This window comes from Oryx dammah, unplaced genomic scaffold (genome assembly GCF_014754425.2).
Source record: "Oryx dammah isolate SB20612 unplaced genomic scaffold, SCBI_Odam_1.1 HiC_scaffold_19, whole genome shotgun sequence".
Taxonomy (NCBI): domain Eukaryota; kingdom Metazoa; phylum Chordata; class Mammalia; order Artiodactyla; family Bovidae; genus Oryx; species Oryx dammah.
Window position 1 is genome coordinate 19188505 of NW_024070203.1, and position 20581 is coordinate 19209085.

The 20581-nt window shown below is 40.8% G+C and overlaps 1 protein-coding gene across 2 annotated transcripts in view; it reads right to left on the reverse strand.

Annotated features, from left to right (window-relative positions):
- KHDRBS3 (KH RNA binding domain containing, signal transduction associated 3) overlaps positions 1–20581 on the reverse strand; it is a 159060-nt gene that overhangs the window by 29231 nt on the left and 109248 nt on the right. For both annotated transcript variants that reach the window (XM_040262080.1, XM_040262082.1), the window contains exon 7: positions 4046–4128. In XM_040262080.1, coding sequence (XP_040118014.1) covers positions 4046–4128 — 83 coding nt within the window. The remainder of the gene's footprint in view (positions 1–4045; positions 4129–20581) is intronic.

Here is a 20581-nt window from a genome sequence, read left to right on the forward strand (position 1 = left end):
GTGAAATGCCCCCCGTGTTCCCAATCGGACTCCAGCATTGTCTTAGCACTATTTTCTCTCAAACTCTCATGTGGTTACCATTTTACATTGTTTTTAAATATTTGTATTTCATTCTAGCTTGTGAACTTTCCAAGGAGAGGGTCTCTGTCTCAATAATCTTCGTAATCCAACACTGAGCACAGTACCTACATTTAAAACATGTAGTGGACATTTAATACATACTGGCTGAATAAATGACCACAGGAATGAACACCTGTGATCAATCATATTACTGTGTTATCACAGTTTAATATGGGCAGACTTCAAGCTCTCCAAGCCTGCTTCACTGAGCCTCTGCATTAGCTATTTACTTCTCTGAGCCTCGGTTTCATCATCCATATGACAGACGTGTTAACTCCTGTGCTGCCATTCAGATTAAACGAGACATGTGAGTAAAGGATTGTACTCCATGTATGATTCTTGACTAATTACTTAAACTTATGCTCTGTGCTTTTCTTCATCTATATAATGGGATGACTTCATAAAATGGGATGACATCATACTTCGTAAAATTGCCAGAACACTGAGGGGAAACACGTAGTCTTGTCTGCTGTTTACTGTGTGCAAGTCACTCCAGGTGTGCCGTGAAGACGGGTACAAACACCATCCACAAGGCTTCCTGGGAAGAGGACCAGATGGGAGTCAAAGTTTAAAGGCTACTTACTTGTGACACACTATACTGGAGAAAAACCTGGCATGAACAAAATGAGAAGAAAGTATATCCCTGCCCACCTCAGGACCCAAATGCTGATCTGCTTAAAGTTTTCCTTGCCCCACATGAGCTCAGGAGTGAATTTATGCTTCATCAATTTATGCTTCATGGACTCCATGTAGTCCATATTTATTGAAATTTATGCCTGATACAGCCAGCATTTTGGCTTCTGTATGTCTATCTTTGTCTTCCACTTAGAGTTTTAAGCATAAAGAAAAGGCTTCTCAGGATTTAGGAAAAGATTCTGAACAGAACACACAGATTTCATACACTAATGAACATCAAAGTCTACTATGCCATGACTATAAAGCTGTGCTTCCCCTCTGATAACACTTGTTTCTAAGTGAACACTTCTTCAGAAAATGAATCAGAACTAACTTATTTTTCACAAACAGGAATCGGAAGTTGTTAGAAAACAAGAGCACTGTTGCTAAGAAGCAGAAATGATTTATGAACACAACAAAACTTCCGTCACTCCCATCCCCTGCACTGATGAAGCAGGAAAGTCTCACGTTTCTAAGATACTTTGGAGCCTCTGGACTCGCGAGCCACAGACCTGGCACACATTGTTCTTCCTTAGAATATACTGAATGCTTAAGCTACATTTTTAGAGAAAATAAAAGTTTCAAAGTGCATCTTCCAAGACACATTGCTTTAGCACTACAGTAAATTTGAGTGCAATACATGCTAGTTGGTAGGACAGACAGAGTTTCTCCAATTATAAAAGCCATATGATTATCTCAATAGATGCAGAGAAGGCCTTCGACAAAATTCAACATCCATTTATGATAAAAACTCTTCAGAAAGCAGGAATAGAAGGAACATACCACAACATAATAAAAGCTATATATGACAAACCCACAGCAAACATTATCCTCAATGGTGAAAAATTGAAAGCATTTCCCCTAAAGTCAGGAACAAGACAAGGGTGCCCACTTTCACCGCTACTATTCAACATAGTTCTGGAAGTTTTAGCCACAGCAATCAGAGCAGAAAAAGAAATAAAAGGAATCCAAATTGGAAAAGAAGAAGTAAAACTCTCACTGTTTGCAGATGACATGATCCACTACATAGAAAATCCTAAAGACTCCACCAGAAAATTACTAGAGCTAATCAATGAACATAGTAAAGTTGCAGGATATAAAATCAACACACAGAAATCCCTTGCATTCCTATACACTAATAATGAGAAAGTAGAAAAAGAAATTAAGGAAACAATTCCATTCACCATTGCAACGAAAAGAATAAAATACTTAGGAATATACCTACCTAAAGAAACTAAAGACCTATATATAGAAAACTATAAAACACTGATGAAAGAAATCAGAGGACACTAATAGATGGAGAAATATACCATGTTCATGGATTGGAAGAATCAATATAGTGAAAATGAGTATACTACCCAAAGCAATCTACAGATTCAATGCAATCCCTATCAAGCTACCAGAGGTATTTTTCACAGAGCTGGAACAAATAATTTCAAGATTTGTATGGAAATACAAAAAACCTCAAATAGCCAAAGCAATCTTGAGAAAGAAGAATGGAACTGGAGGAATCAACTTGCCTGACTTCAGGCTCTACTACAAAGCCACAGTCATCAAGACAGTATGGTACTGGCACAAAGACAGAAATATAGATCAATGGAACAAAATAGAAAGCCCAGAGATAAATCCACATACCTATGGACAGCTTATCTTCAACAAAGGAGGCAAGAATATACAATGGAGTAAAGACAATCTCTTTAACAAGTGGTGCTGGGAAAACTGGTCAACCACTTGTAAAAGAATGAAACTAGATCACTTTCTAATACCACACACAAAAATAAACTCAAAATGGATTAAAGATCTAAACGTAAGACCAGAAACTATAAAACTCCCAGAGGAGAACATAGGCAAAACACTCTCCAACATAAATCACAGCAGGATCCTCTACGATCCACCTCCCAGAATACTGGAAATAAAAGCAAAAATAAACAAATGGGACCTAATTAAAATTAAAAGCTTCTGCACAACAAAAGAAACTATAAGTAAGGTGAAAAGACAGCCTTCTGAATGGGAGAAAACAATAGCAAATGAAGCAACTGACAAACAACTCATCTCAAAAATATACAAGCAATTTATGCAGCTCAACTCCAGAAAAATAAACGACCCAATCAAAAAATGGGCCAAAGAACTAAATAGGCATTTCTCCAAAGAAGACATACAGATGGCTAACAAACACATGAAAAGATGCTCAACATCACTCATTATCAGAGAAATGCAAATCAAGACCACAATGAGATACCATTTCACAGCAGTCAGAATGGCTACGATCCAAAAGTCTACAAGCAATAAATGCTGGAGAGGGTATGGAGAAAAGGGAACCCTCTTACACTGTTGGTGGGAATGCAAACTAGTACAGCCACTATGGAGAACAGTGTGGAGATTCCTTAAAAAACTGCAAATAGAGCTGCCTTATGACCCAGCAATCCCACTGCTGGGCATACACACTGAGGAAACCAGAACTGAAAGAGACATATGTACCCCAATGTTCACTGCAGCACTGTTTATAATAGCCAGGACATGGAAACAACCTAGATGTCTATCAGCAGATGAATGGATAAGAAAGCTGTGGTACATATACACAATGGAGTATTACTCAGCCATAAAAAAGAATACATTTGAATCAGTTCTAATGAGATGGATTAAACTCAAGCTGATTATACAGAGTGAAGTAAGCCAGAAAGAGAAACAGCAATACAGTATACTGACACATATACACAGAATTTAGAAAGATGGTAATGATGACCCTGTATGTGAGACAGCAAAAGAGACACAGATGTATAGAACGGACTTTTGGACTCTGAGGGAGAGGGAGAGGGTGGGATGATTTGGGAGAATGACATTGAAACATGTATACTATCATGTAAGAAACGAAGTGCCAGTCTACGTTCGATACAGGATACAGAATGCTTGGGGCTGGTGCATGGGGATGATCCAGAGAGATGATATGGGGTGGGAGGTGGGAGGGGGATTCAGGATTGGGAGCTCGTATACACCCGTGGTAGATTCATGTTGATGTATGGCAAAACCAATACAGTATTGTAAAGTAAAATAAAGGAAAAAAAAATAAAATAAAATAATAAAAAAAATAAAATAAAGATTGAAAAAAAAAATAAATAAATAAAAAATAAAACAAAGCAAAGGCCAAGTCAGACCATCCCACTGGCCAATCATCATCCTGTTCCCAGAGGGTATAAAATGTGGACAGCCCAAGTGTCTGCTGTGGGGTCTGTTCAGAAAGAGTGACACTTACCTTTGGGTTGGGGCGCTATAGCTGTTATCATAGGAATCATAACTCTGTTCATCATAAGCAGTGCCATATCCATCATCATAGTCCTAAAATACAACAGAAAGACAAAAAGTTCAGAGATGTTTCTGGAAAGAAAGAAGCATTCTGCTTTCAGTGAATCTTTATTAATTCAGCTACCACTGAACTTTATATCTAATTATAATGTAAAGAAAAATATAAAATTTTCATATCAGTGAAAATGATAGAGTAAGAACCTCCAAAAATTCCCTCTGAAAAAGCAAAGAGAAACTGGCAAAAACTGTCAGAATGAACATTTTCAGAACTCTGGAAATTAGCCACAGGCTTACAGAGATCTAGGGAGCATTTATTTTTAAAAAATTGGCTGCATCTTGGAAAGAACGGTGAGCTCTGATGTTTTAACCTGTTCTATTCCCATCCCTCACCCCAGCTCTGTAGGAGCCCAAATCAATCAAGCAGGAAAGCAGCAGGCCTGAGGCCACTGGAGGGGGCAGGCAGGGTGGAGCACTTTCCAAACCCCATTCCCAGAGGACTGTCTTTATCAAACCCGACTTGGAGATCATCCAGTGCACAAAGCCTTCTCCCTGAGGATCTCTGAGAAAATAACTAGGGGCAACTGTTTATGATCTCAGCTGCTTGAGGTGTGGAGGAAAACTGGTGCGAACAACAGGCTACAAGGAAAAGTAAAGGAATGTGAGCTCCATTTGGGCTTTGCAAAGCTCTGAAATAGTTCTGGAATTAGGTACCGTGTCATATAGCTGCCCAGGACAGACCTGAGAAGGTCCTGAGAGCTCTCCTCTGGATGACCTTGAGGATCAGCATAATAAGGAAAGTCAAGGCTAAGCCAGAGTTAGTTGTAAACTGACTCGCTGAGTGTTGAAGAGATACTCCAACATGTACTCACAGGCTCTTGGCAAAGATGAGGGACTTAGTTTCTAACCATTTGATAAAACCTCCTATCCAGTCATCAGCTGAGCACCACGTTAACCGAGAAGACACTTCCCTGGCCATGCAGGATAAATACTGACTTCACAACAAAAGTTTGGAAAAGTAACTAAAGTCCCAGCCCAAAATGTGGAGAATTTGATTCCCACATGGAAATATTATTTATTAAACATCCAGTTTTAAACAAACGGAAATATGCAATGTACAGAGAAATGCAAAGTATAGTCTGTAAGCAAGGAAAACAGTAGTCAATAGAAACTGTCCCTGCAGAAACTGAGACAGTGCACTTGCTGGACACAGATCAGTTACCTGAAGCGCATTCAAGGAGCTAAAGGACAGACTGCACAGGAAAAACTAAAGAAGGGCATGAGAACCATGCCTCACCAAAACAGAGAATATTAATAGAGAAACGAAGCCAAAGAAATTCCTCAAGTGCAAAGTATAACTCAAATGCAAACTTCACTAGCGAGGTTCAAGAGCAGTCAGTCTTTGTCATCTTAGTTATCAGTTTCTTAGATAGGCTAACAAAAGCAAAATAACCAAAAAATGCAGACAAAAATGCAGACTCCATCAAAATAAAAAACTTCTCTGTCAAACGACATTAGGAAGAAAGTGAAAAGACAATCCACAGTGTGGGAGAAAATATTTGCAAATCATACATCTGATAATGGTCAAGCATCTGGAATAGATGAACTGATGAAGAACAGTCATAGCTCAACAACAGAAAGACAATGCAACAAGAGCTAAGGCCATCCTCCTGGTTCCACAGGGACATTCTGAGGACACTGTGCAGATGTGATAACAAGTACATGATGGTTATTTCACAGCTATTTTGGAAGTGAAAAATGTCCAGAGAAATGATCATTCTGTAAGATCAAATTACATATGCTGCTCAATAACATTTTTATCCATGGAAGTGTGAATCCTGTTCTATAACTGACTTCTAAGTTTCTGGGGGTAATCAATTACAGTGACTTTGCATTTACTGATATTTAGTTAACATTTAAAAGAGCCAGGATATAATCTAACTATTTTTGAAACATCAGTATTATCAATGATAATCAATTTAATGATTACCACAGATCTCTTGGAGTGGAGAAATGTGGTCAAGGGGTAAGAGAAAAGATCTGAAGACAGACGGGCTTCTATGTTTTATTGTCACTGATTTTAGACAAGATTTTAAAGTGATGACCATGGTTATTCTCTCTGAAGAAGCATCTAAATATCATAACTCAATTTATTTAATTTAGAAAAGCAAAACTATCTAAATAGAAAGTTAAATTATAATACATTTAATTGTGTGAGACAAATATGAATTCAAAGGGATGACACTCTTTGTAGGAGTAGGCTTATACAATTTGTACATGATCACCTGAAGAGTTTTTAATGTTTTTTCACAAAGGAGAAATTGAGTATTTATTGAAGAGGTATGTGTTCAGAATTTTGAAAACAGATAAATATAAAAGGAATACTCATTAAATAATGGCAGAGGAAGAATAAAAGTCAAAAATATCCTTGGAACAAACTGGAAAGCCACAATGTCTCTTGCAATAGCTGAAAGTGAGTTGCTAATATAGCTATGCTCTACCAATGAATAATGCAAGGAGGAGAAACATATAAGATCCAAACAAACAACAATACAAGACAAAAATTGAGATGATTTTAGTTATAAGTAGCAAAATGAGATATTACAATTCTGGTGAATTAATAAATTCAGAAATTAAGAAAGCAACTATCACTCTTAACAACAAAAAAAGTAATTTTTACTACATAAAAAAAATCAAAACCCCAAAACAACCCAACACTACCTCCTCCCTTTAGCCCCTACCCTGTGGCTGGCACTCCTGCTGGACACCAGAGAGGGAAAGGGGTGTCCTGGTCTAGTGAGGACTCTGGCAGAGATGACAGGTGACTAAAGAGAGAACCATCAGGCAACATGCCAGCTGTTATGGCAAAGGGAAGCATCAGGATAGCACAGAACAACCCAAAAGGCAAAGGGGAATAAAGTGTCCCAGAAGTGATGAAAGCAGAGAAAAGCAAAAGCAGCTGGGAAGATTTATTAAAAATCAGGCAGAATGAACAGCAGGTGCAAAATAATGGAGGTACAGACATAAGACCCCTTCTCATCCAGGGTCAGGTGGGCATGCTGTGGTGCAAATGCAGGTGGGGGGCAATGAGCCTGAGATGCCCATATACAGACCATGTGTGGCCAAGGTACAGGGTGTGGGTTTAGATTTTGCACCTCAGGAATCTCTCTGGAGATGCTGTGGGCATGGAGGAATCAATCTGGAGGGCTGGATGTGCTACTAGGTCACTGCCTTGAGCGTGTGGTTTGGTAAAATGTAGAGCTTACTGCTGCTTCAGTAATTCGTTAGCAGCTTTAAAAGAATATGGCTTCAACCATGCAGAATTCTATGCTTAAAGAATCAAGATTATTTAAACTCCTGTAAATAACTGGAATTTTCTTAACTGAAATGTAAAGTAATAGACTATTTTAAACTTAGTTACGTCATTCATTCCTTGCTCAATTATGCTGAGATAGTATGAATACAAGGCTGTGTGTGTGTTAGTTGCTCAATCATATCCAGTTCTTTCCAACCCCATGGACTATAGCCCACCAGGCTCCTCCGTCCATGGGATTCTCCAGGCAAGAATACTAGAGTGGGTTGCCATTCCCTTCAGGGGACCTACTCGACCCAGGGACTGAACCTGGGTCTTCCACATTGTAGGCTGATTCTTTACTATCTGAGCCACCAGGGAAGCCCTAATACAATGTTGCTGCTAAGTCACGTCAGTCGTGTCTGACTCTGTGCAACCCCATAGATGGCAGCCCACCAGGCTCCCCCGTCCTGGGGATTCTCCAGGCAAGAACACTGGAGTGGGTTGCCATTTCCTTCTCCAATGCATGAAAGTGAAAAGTGAAAGTGAAGTCGCTCAGTCGTGTCTGACTGTCAGCCTGCCAGGCTCCCCCGTCCATGGGATTTTCCAGGCAAGAGGACTGGAATGGGGTGCCATTGCCTTCTCCAAATACAATGTTAGTTTATTTGAATTTTCAAATTGTCTAGGTCATTGAATAATTGACTTCCGTATTTAACACTGATGATTTAAAAAGATTAAAAATGCAACTCTCACAAGATTTCTTTCACGATGATTTCACAGCTGGATTTGTCCATGGCGGTGTAGCCTTTTCCATTACAAGCATTATTTGTTCAATGGACAGGACTTGAAAAATACAAGGAAAGCATGAAGCAGATTTTAACTGACAAAAGGAGGAAAAATGAGTGTGAACGTGGATAAATGTGGCTTCTGGGAGGGAGTGGAGTGGATTTTTGTTGATACCTGCTATTTTTTGCAAGCGAGATGAGATCATTGGCTGAGAACAGCGGAGCAGTCAGCGAAGGATCAACAAATGGTTAAAATGAGGAAGGAGCTCAAAGCTGTAACTACTGAGCCCATGGGCCCTGGAACCTGTGTTCCACATGAGAGTAGCGACCGCAAGGAGAAGCCCGCACGCCACAACCAGAGAGGAGTCCTGACTAGCTGCAACTAGAGAAAGCCCAAGCACAGCAACACAGACCCAGAAAACTGAGAGTAAATAACTTATTTAAAAAAGAGTGCACAAAGATGGACAAGAAATAAAATTATGCTGATAAACATTCTTGCAGCATTCAAGAGACTCATTTGTCAAGATCCACTTCTGCACTCTCATCTTTGATATGGAAGACATCTAAATGGAGATGACAGGGTGACCTGGACACTTGGTAGGTGTCAGGGGGGCCACAGAAGGCAAAACATGTTCTAACACAGGTAAAGATCCTTCATCTGCCATTGCCAACCTGAAAACCACAGACATATGACCCGACACCAAGAATTCTTTGAAGAGAAAAGATGTTCTAGGATAAAGGAAACAGCATGACCTATTTAATTCTATTTCTGTCACAAGTAAAATCAAGCATAAAATTTAAGATGGGAAAAACCATTTTAAACAGAGAATTTACAAAAGTGATTTAAAAATAATTTTTAGGTTTTGGGTCCTTTTAAAGGAGACAATTATGCTAACTATACACCACCTCACTAATTAGGGTGAAACTCGGTCATTTCAAAATGTACAGTTTTCATATAAAACACAGTGTTAAAAGATTATTTAAATCTAGGCTTATGATTATTTTGAGTTTATCAAACACACACACTAGTTAAGAACAGTCTTTTGAAAAATTCATTTTTGCTGAGGTTCTGAATAATAGTAATATCCTTGTTGAGTATCACCAATGACCGTGAACACATCACATAGCCAAGTTATTTTATAATTAAGGACAAAAATCACAATTTTAATAACAACTCTAAATAAGAATCCGTCCCCAATAATCATTTAAATAAGACATCATTAATTCAACAATCAAGCTGCATCCCCACAAGTTGATCTATGGCTGTGAGGAACACATTACGCAGCTTCTAGACTCACACAACCCCCTCACCACAATCTCTGGAGTCTGACACCCGTGTTTTGATCCCAGCTCTGCCTCTGATCTGGCTGTGTGGCTTTGGGCCACTACCTGCCCTCCTTCCACCTCAATTTTGCAATCTTAATTCATCCCCTGGCTGTTTCCAGTGGTTGTGGGAGAAACTAACCCAAGAAATATACATGAAGGCTGTCTGGCACAGCTCTTGCCCAATAAACCTGGTTCCAGTTTACTGAAGACTAATTCCTGTTAACACTCTCAAACTATTAGGCCAGAGAAACATCAGAGCTACCAACCAGGTAGCTTTCTTTTGGTGAATGTGATAAATTCTTAAAATATTGTCTAAACTGTGATGTCTACATCTTCATTCTGCAAATACCAGTATTAACTACTACTGTGATTTTTAGATAAAAGAGTGGCTGACCAAGAGTAGTTGTAATTTTATCCACATCTGGCCACAGCTTTTAAGAACAGGTCTCCATCAATTATTCATAGAATGTCTTCCCTCCTCTGTTTGTCTCTCACTGAGATAGAGCTAGATTTATTTAGATTTGACAATGAATACAATGTAATATAATACAGAAAATAACAAAGAGGTTAACTCAGAAATTCCACAAAGGAAAGGGAAAACTGTAAATAGAAAATTAAACCAAAAATCCCACAAAGATGAGAAGAGGGGGTAACTCAATTTTATTAAGCCCACATTATGTACCTCTGGTAAGGATTTTTATGTCAGTTTTTCCATGTTCCCCAGGAGGCTGACATTTGTCGAATGACTACTGCTCTGAGCCCTTGGAGAGACTGTATTGAACAAACAGAATCAAACAGAATCACCTCTGTCCTCAAGCAGCTTCCATTCCAGAGGGGAACATAACACACCTCAGTCCTCAGGGACACAGGGAAAGAGCGGGGATGCTGGACATCTTGGAGAGGTGCCAGGAGTCCTCACAGAAAAGACTACAAATGCGAAAAAAGTGAGAAGCCGCTTATGCGGATTTTTTATTTTGCTGGAGGTGCTACTGGCACTTCCAGCAGAAGGAACGGCAGATGGAAAGGCCAGTGTGGGGTGAGGGAGGGAGGGAAGCGCAGCAGCCTTGTCTCGGGGGCCTTTGGGGCTTCAAGTGAGGCGCCGCTGGAGGCCCTGGTGCCTCATGTGGTCTTCAGGGCTGTCCAGGTTTTTACCTATTTCATTGATTTAACTTCCAATACACTATTTCTTCCCTTATCTGTGTCTAACCTGGAACTAAAACCATTTCATTATTCTTTATATTTTTCAATTCTAGAGCATTTGTTTTCCATATTTTCCAATTCTCTGCTTAAATCATCAATTTTATCTCTTCAGTTCCATGATTATAAAGAACATAAAGTTTGTGTCTGCTTTATGAATCTATTACGGTCTGTTTTTACTGGTTCCTCATCTTGCGTGCCTATAATTTTTGATTAATTGCAATTATATATGAAGAATGAGAGAAATAACTGAAGGCCCACACTGTTGTGTTTTTCTAGAGAGAATTACACTTGCTCTTGGTGCAGGACAGGAGGGGTCGCAGTCCCAGCTTCAAGGCACCCCACACAGGGCCATGACAACAAGCAACCTTCCTCTGGAAGGACAGCTTTTCTGGGTTCCCCTTCAAAGTTGAGGGGATTTATCAGCCTCCTACACCCAAACTTGGGGGGCTGTGGACTCCAACTACTTAACCCTCTCAAACTCTGGATTTCTTCTGAGGCTCAATTCAGCTTCTCAGCTACCTCTTCAGGAACTGGGAGACGCCCTCACAGCCTTTCTCAACCAGGGTTCCACCAGAGAGTGAAGCCCGGTGCCCACTGGTGTCCACTGTGTATGAAGCAGGCTCACTTCTCTCCTGAGCGTGCAGAGCAGTGGTTGTTGGCATCACCCCCACAAAGCTAAGGAAATAAGCATGCACAGCATTTTCTATGATCTGCTATTCAGATGAGGAACCCCGATTCCTATCAAATATCCAATGCATTTGATTATTACCTGTATCGTCCACTAGAAATGCAGTCTCCCTGAGAACAGGGGCTTCACCGACCTTGTCTACTAGTGTCCCCAGGGCCTGGTACAAGAAAGATTTCAGTAAACACTTCCTGAATGGTGACTGACTGGTAGGGAAGGGTTTACATGAGTTCTCTCATTCTTCCATGGGTCGTGGCATGACTGGCCAGGAGAGAGGCCCCGGGTGCCTTCAATCCCATGGTGGAAGGGGAAAGGGCTCCTGACCCACCAAGATGTATGCCTGATTCACAGTGCAGAGGTTGCTCCACAATGAAAACATCCCTACCAGAATTTCATAAGGTTAGTATCATGATTACTCCTTGCTCAGCTTGTAGACTCACCCAGAAACCTTCAGATTATCATCTGGTCTAAGAGTAGAGGGACCAGATGTGCTCGAGATTTGTTCAGCTTTTACAAATCTGCTTGATGAAAGACGTGCTGTTCTGTTATAAACAAGAGTATCTGGTCTGTCTAGTACAACGTTTTTAATACACAAACTGATCATGTTTTCAACTTTTTATTCATGCATAGTGTAAGTCATAGGAAGGCACACACCTCAGGTAGCACAGCTCAGTGAGCACAGCTATGCAATCAGCACACAGATCAAGACAGGGGACATCTCGGCCCCTGGACACTTCCCGTGGGCTCATACTCAGTTACTACCTACCCCCAGAAGGAACGCTATCCCAACTTTCAACACTGCTGGTGAGGTTTACTTGCTCTTGAGCTTCATAAAGATGGAATCAGAGTGGCAACCCCTCTGTGCCTGTTTCTTTCAGTCAGCTTCATGCTCATGAGATCCGTCTATCGTGCTGCAGGCAGCAACCACTGGTTCCTTCTTGTGGCCTGAAAGCTTGCCTATATGGCTGGACTATCACATCCTTATAGCCACTCTAGTTGTAAATGCTTTTCTAGTTTTGCCTACACACCTCTTACCTAAGTCTTATGAGCCTCTGTTGTGGTTCCTAGAGCAGAACCGCTGTGCCTTGGGAAGAAGGCCTGTTTTTAGCTTTAACATGTGGTACCAAACCACCAAACCCTTTTCCAACATAGTTGTATGGACTGACATTCCCACAGCAGTGGGTGAGAATTCCTACAGCACCCCATTTCAGTTAACACTTGATTGTTTTAACTTTAACCTTCCTGGTGGATGTGAACAGCACTGAATAGTTCCTAACAGTCCTATGTGATAAGCACTAATATTTCCATTTGCAGATTAGGAATTGAAGTATAAAGTAGTCAAGCAACTTGCTTAAGGTCACACAGCAATTAAAGGCACAGCAAGGAATTGAAACTAGTCTGTCTGGTTCCCAACCTTGCTTTTAACCACTGTGGTACATTGCCTGACTCTATACTGAGGGTCAGACCCTGTAGCCTGATGAACTCCCCAAGATAATGTCGCACTATGAGGTTATCTCTAGATGTCCCCCTAAATACTCATGTAAGTCAACTGCAGGTGTTCTTATCCTGGAGAGTCACTGTGCTTTGTTTCCATGTCAAGAAATCAAACACTGATGACTCACTTGATGAGGGGCTCTGTGGATAAAAAGGCAGGACCCTATCATCAGCTTAAAATAAAATGGGAAAACTGACAAGTAAAGGAGTGACTGTATCACTCCAAGGTGAGTACCCTAACTAGGATGTACACACACGGATCCAAATAATAGAGAGGGAGCCCCTGGCACATACCGGGGATTGCGGAAGGCTTCAACGGGGCCTCTGTAGACTAGGATCTACTTGCAAGCAGGACTGAGCTCCACGCAAGCTGATTAAAGGCTCAAGAAAACAACACTAAGATGGCAGGTTCCTGTAGGATATCCATTGTAACAGAGGACTAATCTAGCGCCTCAGGACTAACCCACCTGAGGACTAGGACGCATCCATCATGCTAGCTCAGATAACCTTCCTCATTAGGGAGGCAGGATCTGCTTTCCAGGCCTCAGAGACACTGTCATTTCAGAGTCCTCTGCTCCATGAACAAAGCAATTTTCTGGGGTTGTTTTTGCTTAAAGTAAGAAGGAAAAGCCAAATCCCTTCATATTTATAAGTTTAAAATCTGAAATTATTTCCTAAACTATTGCATTTCTAAAATAGGTCAACTTTTCAAGCAGTTTAAGAAAAAGACAGACTTGTGAAGCACCTGATAGACATTTCAAGTAAACTGCACATTGCACTTACTCTTGCTTCTGGTAAAATGGAGATAAAAAAATTATAGAACCTTCATCTTTTTATCTAAAATAAAAAGGTGTCCCTAGGCTTTTCAATTCACATTTAAAATGCATTTTCATAAATAACCTTTTCACAATCTGTACTGTTTTAATTAAATTTTTCGCTATGGAAAACAAAATAATTGAAGCAGTTTAGCGATTAGTTAACTGTCAAAAAATTATACCAGCAGTCACTGCAATGGGAAGATTTGCGTCAGTACAACTCTCATTGTACTCAAACTCCCAGACTAGTCACATAATTCAAACTTCAGGTGAGCTCTCAGAAGAATGAGGAATGTGCTTTCACTGAGTCTTTAAACAAAAGCTATATTAAAGAATGACATGTATATTTTAAAGATATATTTGGTTTTTCCCTAAAGGTTTTCACTGATGTTCCTAGTTGACTAAACTTCAGAAGGGTTTATTCTTCGGGCAGATGGAGAAACAGTGTTCCCTGTGGTGCCATTTTACAGACAGAGACACTGTCTATGTAGTGTTTTCTGGAGACAAGTTTCTTCTTCTACAGCTTTAATGAGCCTGACTGAGAGAACAGGCAGAAAAGGTGGCCTGCATGTACAACAAAAAGTTCAGGTTTCTCCCATTCAAACTGTCTCTATGACACGTCAAACCTGGGTTAGGTTAACCAACGTAAGAAGTCCCATGAGGAAATACTAGTTGCAGAAGAACCAGTAACACCAGTAACTTACTCAGTCATACACCGCTTGCTCTAATAAATTTCATATAACAACCTTTATATCTGAAGTGATGAAATAATTTTCCCATTCATTTGATAATTTCTCTGTTTGCAAATACAGAGTTTTAAATGAGATGAAACTGGCTTGTCCAGGAAGCAGTGGGTCTTGGCTAAGAGTGCGGCTCTCAAGCCAGACTGCCTGGCTTTACATTCCAGCTCTGCCCTGACCAGTGGCATGCCACTAGGAAGTGTTAACTCATGGTGGTGTTTTCCGGATATGACAGACCCATGCAAAGAGCTGAGAAACGTGCTTGTGAGCAAGTAAGGGCATGTGGGTTTTATCACTAACTAGAAGTGTGATTTGGGAAAAATTTTCTAAACTGCCTGGAGATCACTTCATGGGGATGAAGTGAGGACTAAATAAGATGATATAGGGTACAGTGCCCAGCACACTAACATGTTCTGTAAATACCCAACAAATGGCAGCTTCCTTTTCTTCCATCAACTTCTAGAAGTTGAAGAGTACTGTTTTTCTGTCGTTACTGAATCAGAAAAATACTAGAAGACAGAAGAGTACTATTCTATACTTCTCTGATGGTTTCCAAGTGAAAGCATCTAAACATATAATAAATTAAAGCAGTAACTTCTGACCTGAAGACTGAAGTTGATGAGCTCACAAAGAAGCATCTAGAAAACTTGGGAGCTTCTGCAGTCAGTAAGACAGGCCATCGATTTGGAAGGTCCACGGCTAGGGAGGTGCTGACACACAGTTATGATTGGGTCGCCAGCTCTGGTGCTTCTACTCTTTCCTCATTTATTTTTCCTTCTTTCTAGGTCATAACATTACACAAGTTAGAATACTGGGAATAAAAGCTTCAGACTCCGGGTTAGGGAACCTGGGATTGAATCTCAGTTCACCCCTTTCCCAGCCCACAGGCCATGGGACAGGTGCCTGTCCTGGCACAGTGCAGGCCAGGATGCCTTTCCTTCCTACTGTCCGGGCGAGGACTTCACTTTGCAGTGCTGTGGAGACTGGGGCAGAAGCGTGCCCCACCGCACATCGAATCGTCCATGGAGAGGGCCTGACCGGAGGGTCTGCAGGGAAGAGGGCCAGGTGCTCTGGTCAGACGGACCTGGCTTTGCTACTCCCTACACCCCTGCAGCTTCGAGGAGCCTGCATCTCCTCCTCTCATACACATAAATCCCTTCGTGTGCCAGCCACCCTGCACCGTGCTCAAGCTGGCACTGCCATACCAGATGGGGTGGTTTGAGGACAATTCCACATTCTGTTCAGTAAACATCATACAGCTGCGTAATCAGAGCATATCAAGTACCTGAAAGAGCTTTCATAGTCTGATGAACTTGTACACCTTCATCGAGAACGCTCCACCGTACGTATGTTTAAAGGTGATTAACCCATCAGCTCAGGCTCAAAAGCTTAGACTGATCACACAACATTAAGATAGCAAGGGATGTTAGTGAACAGTAAATACCTATGAATAGATGGCTGACACAATCATAATGAAATGAGGGAAAAAATTATATGATTAAAATTTCTAAGACAATTTTAGTTTATGCATCTTGAGAGGTGAGCTTGCATTTGAAAAAAGATCTTCATTTTTAAAATTATTTTTCAAAATTTGTTTCAGAATTCAAAAGATTCATAGCCATTCACCTTTAGTTTGTTTCTCTCATTAGAATGCTTGCTTTGTTTATTCTGTGACCCTCTTTTCAGTATCAAGATTTCCATTTGATGAAAATACAGTTTCTTATTAAAAGAACATGTTTAGGGTGACAGTGGAAAGCAAGTCAGTTTCAGAAAACAATCAATTAACAGAATTTTAAAGTTGGAAAAGAGGTTAGAACAGCATCTGGTCCATCCTGCTAATTTACAGGTAAAATACCATCCACCTGCATTTTGCAGATGAAGAACTAAAAAGGTTAATTTACACAAAAATAGTGATGCAGACAATAAGGAGACTTAGAAATTGAGTATTTTACATCTCAGAATAATATTCTTTTAATTAAACCGCATTCTTCCATATTTATTAGTTCACTAAATGTTTGCTACAATTGGCTTTATTTCATGAAGTATGTTTAACAGTGTGCATGGCACATGGAATGACAGAGTTAGTCGGCCTCAGTAAAAGTCATCCTCATACGTTTATTTAGTAGCTACAAAATGTCAGGCCTCATGACAGGCTCTGGGCAAACAAATGTTTTAAAAAATGATGTAGTTCCTACCCTAAAGAATTCCAGTCTACGGGGGACAAAGACAAGTAAGTTGACTCTGAGGCAGGTTTCAGGGCACCCAGGATGCTGCTTCCTGTGCCTCACTAGGACCAGGAAGGCTTCAAGACTGAAGAATAAACAGTAACAGGAACTGGTAGGGACAGAACAAGAAAAGGCATTAGAAGAGAACCAAGAGCACGTACAAAGCCACACAGTTCAAGTCCTGCTATGTTTAAGGAACTGCAATGGAGGGATCGATGGACATAAAATGATAATGTGGGAAGGGCAGGGGGTTAAAACATGCTGCTGAGAAAGTCTTCAGACACCACTCAGAAGAATCTCAACTTTATCCTCCTACATTTCTAAACTAGTTCCCACGATCCAGGGATGGCCGAGCAATAGTATCAATCAGGCTTTAGATGCCAGAAAATATAGATTAGAAGTAATATGAGAAACACATTATTTAAGGGAAGGACCCTGGGGAGGGCAGGACCACAAGCAAAGCTGAGACTAAGGAGGCAATGACAATTGTCTGTCTGTCCATCTGTCCATCCATCTCAACAACCAGCGTTTACTGAGGGAGTACTATATGTGAGGTGGTAGGAACAAGAATAACACAGATTTAAGGTTTGTGAGAAGTCAGACATGAGAAAACATACAAACAGCTAACTGCTAGGTATGGAAGGTGCGCTCTTTGAGAGGACATCATCACAGCACGAGCTGGACGTGGGAGGTGGACGAGAATGCTTCCTGAGATGCAGGAGGACTGGCGTCTTCCCTGAAGCGGCTGTGATGGAGGTGAATTGGAGCTCAGTTCCTCATGGGGAAGTGAGCCGTGTCTACTGTGTGAACGCAAGGAATGAAGACGGATGCACGCAATCCTGGGCATTGGGTTCCCTCAACCTGGGCCCTGGGGGCTGCACCTCAGCCTCCACCGAGCTGTGGGTGCTATGGGGAGGAACAGGAAGGGACTCTACAGAGAGTCAGAGGGGTGGCTGCTAACCCTCAATTGTCAGGTGACAGGATAGAAATGCACAAGACTTCAGAGACGGTAAATAAAGCGACCAACCACACTGAGTGTCTGGGGAACAGTCGGCCCTCAGTAGCCATGAGGGGCTGGTTCCAGGACCCCCTCGGATCCAAAACCCACAGGTGCTCAAGCTCCTATGTAAGATGGTACAGTATCTGCATATCACCTACCCATCCCACCCTTGTACCTTAAATCATCTCTGGATTATTTATAATCCCTAATGCAATGTCAGAGAAGGTAATGGCACCCGACTCCAGTGTTCTTGCCTAGAGAATCCCTGGGACGGGGGAGCCTGGTGGGCTGCCGTCTATGGGGTCGCACAGAGTCGGACACAACTGAAGTGACTTAGCAGCAGCAGGAGCAATGCAATGTACTGCCTGCATGTGGCAAATTCAAGCTTTACTTCAATTTTAAAAATTTCTGGAATAAAAAAAATTGTTTTTTTCCACTAGTAGTTGGTTGAACGCACAGATGCCAAACTTGCAGATATGGAGGGCCCTCTGTACTTTGTGCTTTCTTTGTATGTGGAACCTAAAACAATTCATCAAAATGGATTTCACTTTAGAGATTCATATGTAAATTGGACTCTGCCAGGAAGCATCAAACATGTCCTTTTGTAATGACACCAACATTTTGAATTGTTAAAGTGTTCTTATTGAATAGATTCTGGGTTATACTAGTTATTTGTCAGTTATTTAATTATTTTGACATAAATAATGAATCAATGTCATTTTGGGAAAAAGATGCTTCTTGTCCTCAAAAAAAGAGATGAGAAGTTACTGTAATTATGTCTGATTTTACTAAGTTAAAAGTGGAGCAGAAAGTCCCAATTTATAGTCAAATGGTTGAAAACACATCCATTATCCATTTTTTTCCATTTTGGAAAAAAAACTAACTATGTTGAATTGCACTGCATTTTTTTGAGCTATTCTTAGAAAACCAGTGTTCATGGAGATGGTTAACCTCTGCTGTTCACATGGTCACTGTGAGTTCTACATGCTTTAGTGATAACACGGTTCTCACCATCAGATTTATTTGCTAACAGAGGTTCTTCTCAATGACACATGCTCAGGGAATATTTGTGACGGTGACTCTGATGAAGAACAGTTGGCTCAGATGACATTACAAATAATCAAATATCTTCACCAACCCACCTTGAGAAAAATCAGTCACATTTCAATAGGCACATTTCGACAAGAAAATACTTTTACATTATCAGGCTTTCTTGCTTGGGCTAAGAGGAAACACTTTTATAATGTGCATACTACTATGCCCACTTTTATAATGGGTAACTATTTAATAAAAATAATTTTAACATATATCATAAATTGAGTTTTTCTAGGGCCTAAAACTGCACTGGAATACCTTCATTTTAGTACACATAATCTGAAGAACATTTTTTGAGTATTCTAAGGACTGAAATATATAGTTTCTCAAAAAAAGCACCAGTTGTGGCAGGATTAAAAGAACAGTTTTCATCTCTTTTTTGTTTAAATAGGCAACTGATAGGACATCTTTGCATCTTTCATTCTGGAAATAATGGCCTCAGATACTAAATGTTAAATGAAAATTAAAATAAATAAACCAAATGGGTCAGATATAACAGCAAGTTCTATACAAAAAGATTTGTTACCACAAATGTATTTCAAGGAAATCATTAAAAATTACATCTTTGAGTTCTAAAGGAATGACAAGCCTTTTTTAGAGATACAGATGCTCAGAAATTCCTAAAGTGAAAATGCTGGTTCAACTTTTTTGCCAATACATATAATAATGCCTTATTATTATTTTTTAAGTCCTAACCCCATTCCATTTGTCTTAATGGTCTTCCGTTTCCGTTTCCCTACTTAAGGCAGCCTATAACCAGAGAATGACTTACACTGAAGGACCACAGAGGTGACCTGATCCCCCTCGCTGCACCTCCGAGGGGAGCAGTGTGCGGGGGGCCTGCGGCACTTTCCTGAGAGATGAGCGGCCCTGACCCGGCCAGCTCGTAGAGCCTGGTCTCCATCCAGCACCAGCTGCTCAAGACACAACACAGGCCCTGAGTCGTGGGTCCCCGTCTGCGCCCTCTCTCCATCGTGTGACTTGGGAAAAGACACAACTCCCCGCACCTTAAGTTCTCACAACAGGACCACAATACCTCTGAGTGGCTGTGAACAAGATGGCACAACATGTAAGTGGTACCTCACGGAGAGCAGTTTCTCATTAAATGTTACATCTTCCTTGAAAGTTCATTCTTACACTCAGATCAGATTTATAATACGTGATTCTGTGATTTTCAGGAGTTAAACAGAATCAGCCTTCCACCTCTGTAATCTGCAATTGCCCTCCTAACCCTAGAAGATGAGAATGATGCAGGGATGATCTTTTTCCAAATGCCAGCTATCATACTCTTCCCATGGGATGATTAAAGCAACTGGCTTGGAAAAGATCAAGGGCAACCTTCATTAGGAAAACTTACCAGGTCTCTGTGCAGGGCTGTCTAGCCCAGTAAACACTCACTCTAAGAGCTTACAATGTGCCAGTGAGACTACAGACTGACGAAGATACATGGTGCTTTTCCTGAAAAGTCTACTATAGTCTGAGAAACAGACATATACTAAGTAAAGACTGAACAATGCTCCTAACAAGTTAGATATAAACTGCTAAGTGATGAAAATCAACATAGCACACAGGAGGAGTTTGGGGTGGGGCCTCCACAGCTGGCAATTAAAAAAAACTCAGTCTTGAGAATATTGATATTAATTAAGGACTAACTATGTGCTAGCCATCATACTAGGTGCTGAGAATATAAATGATATTCTGATGCTGAAGCTAAAACTCCAATACTTTGGCCACCTACCGTGAAGAACGGACTCCCTGGAAAAGACCCTGATGCAAGGAAAGATTGAAGGCGGGAGGAGAAGGGGACAACAGAGGATGAGATGGTTGGATGG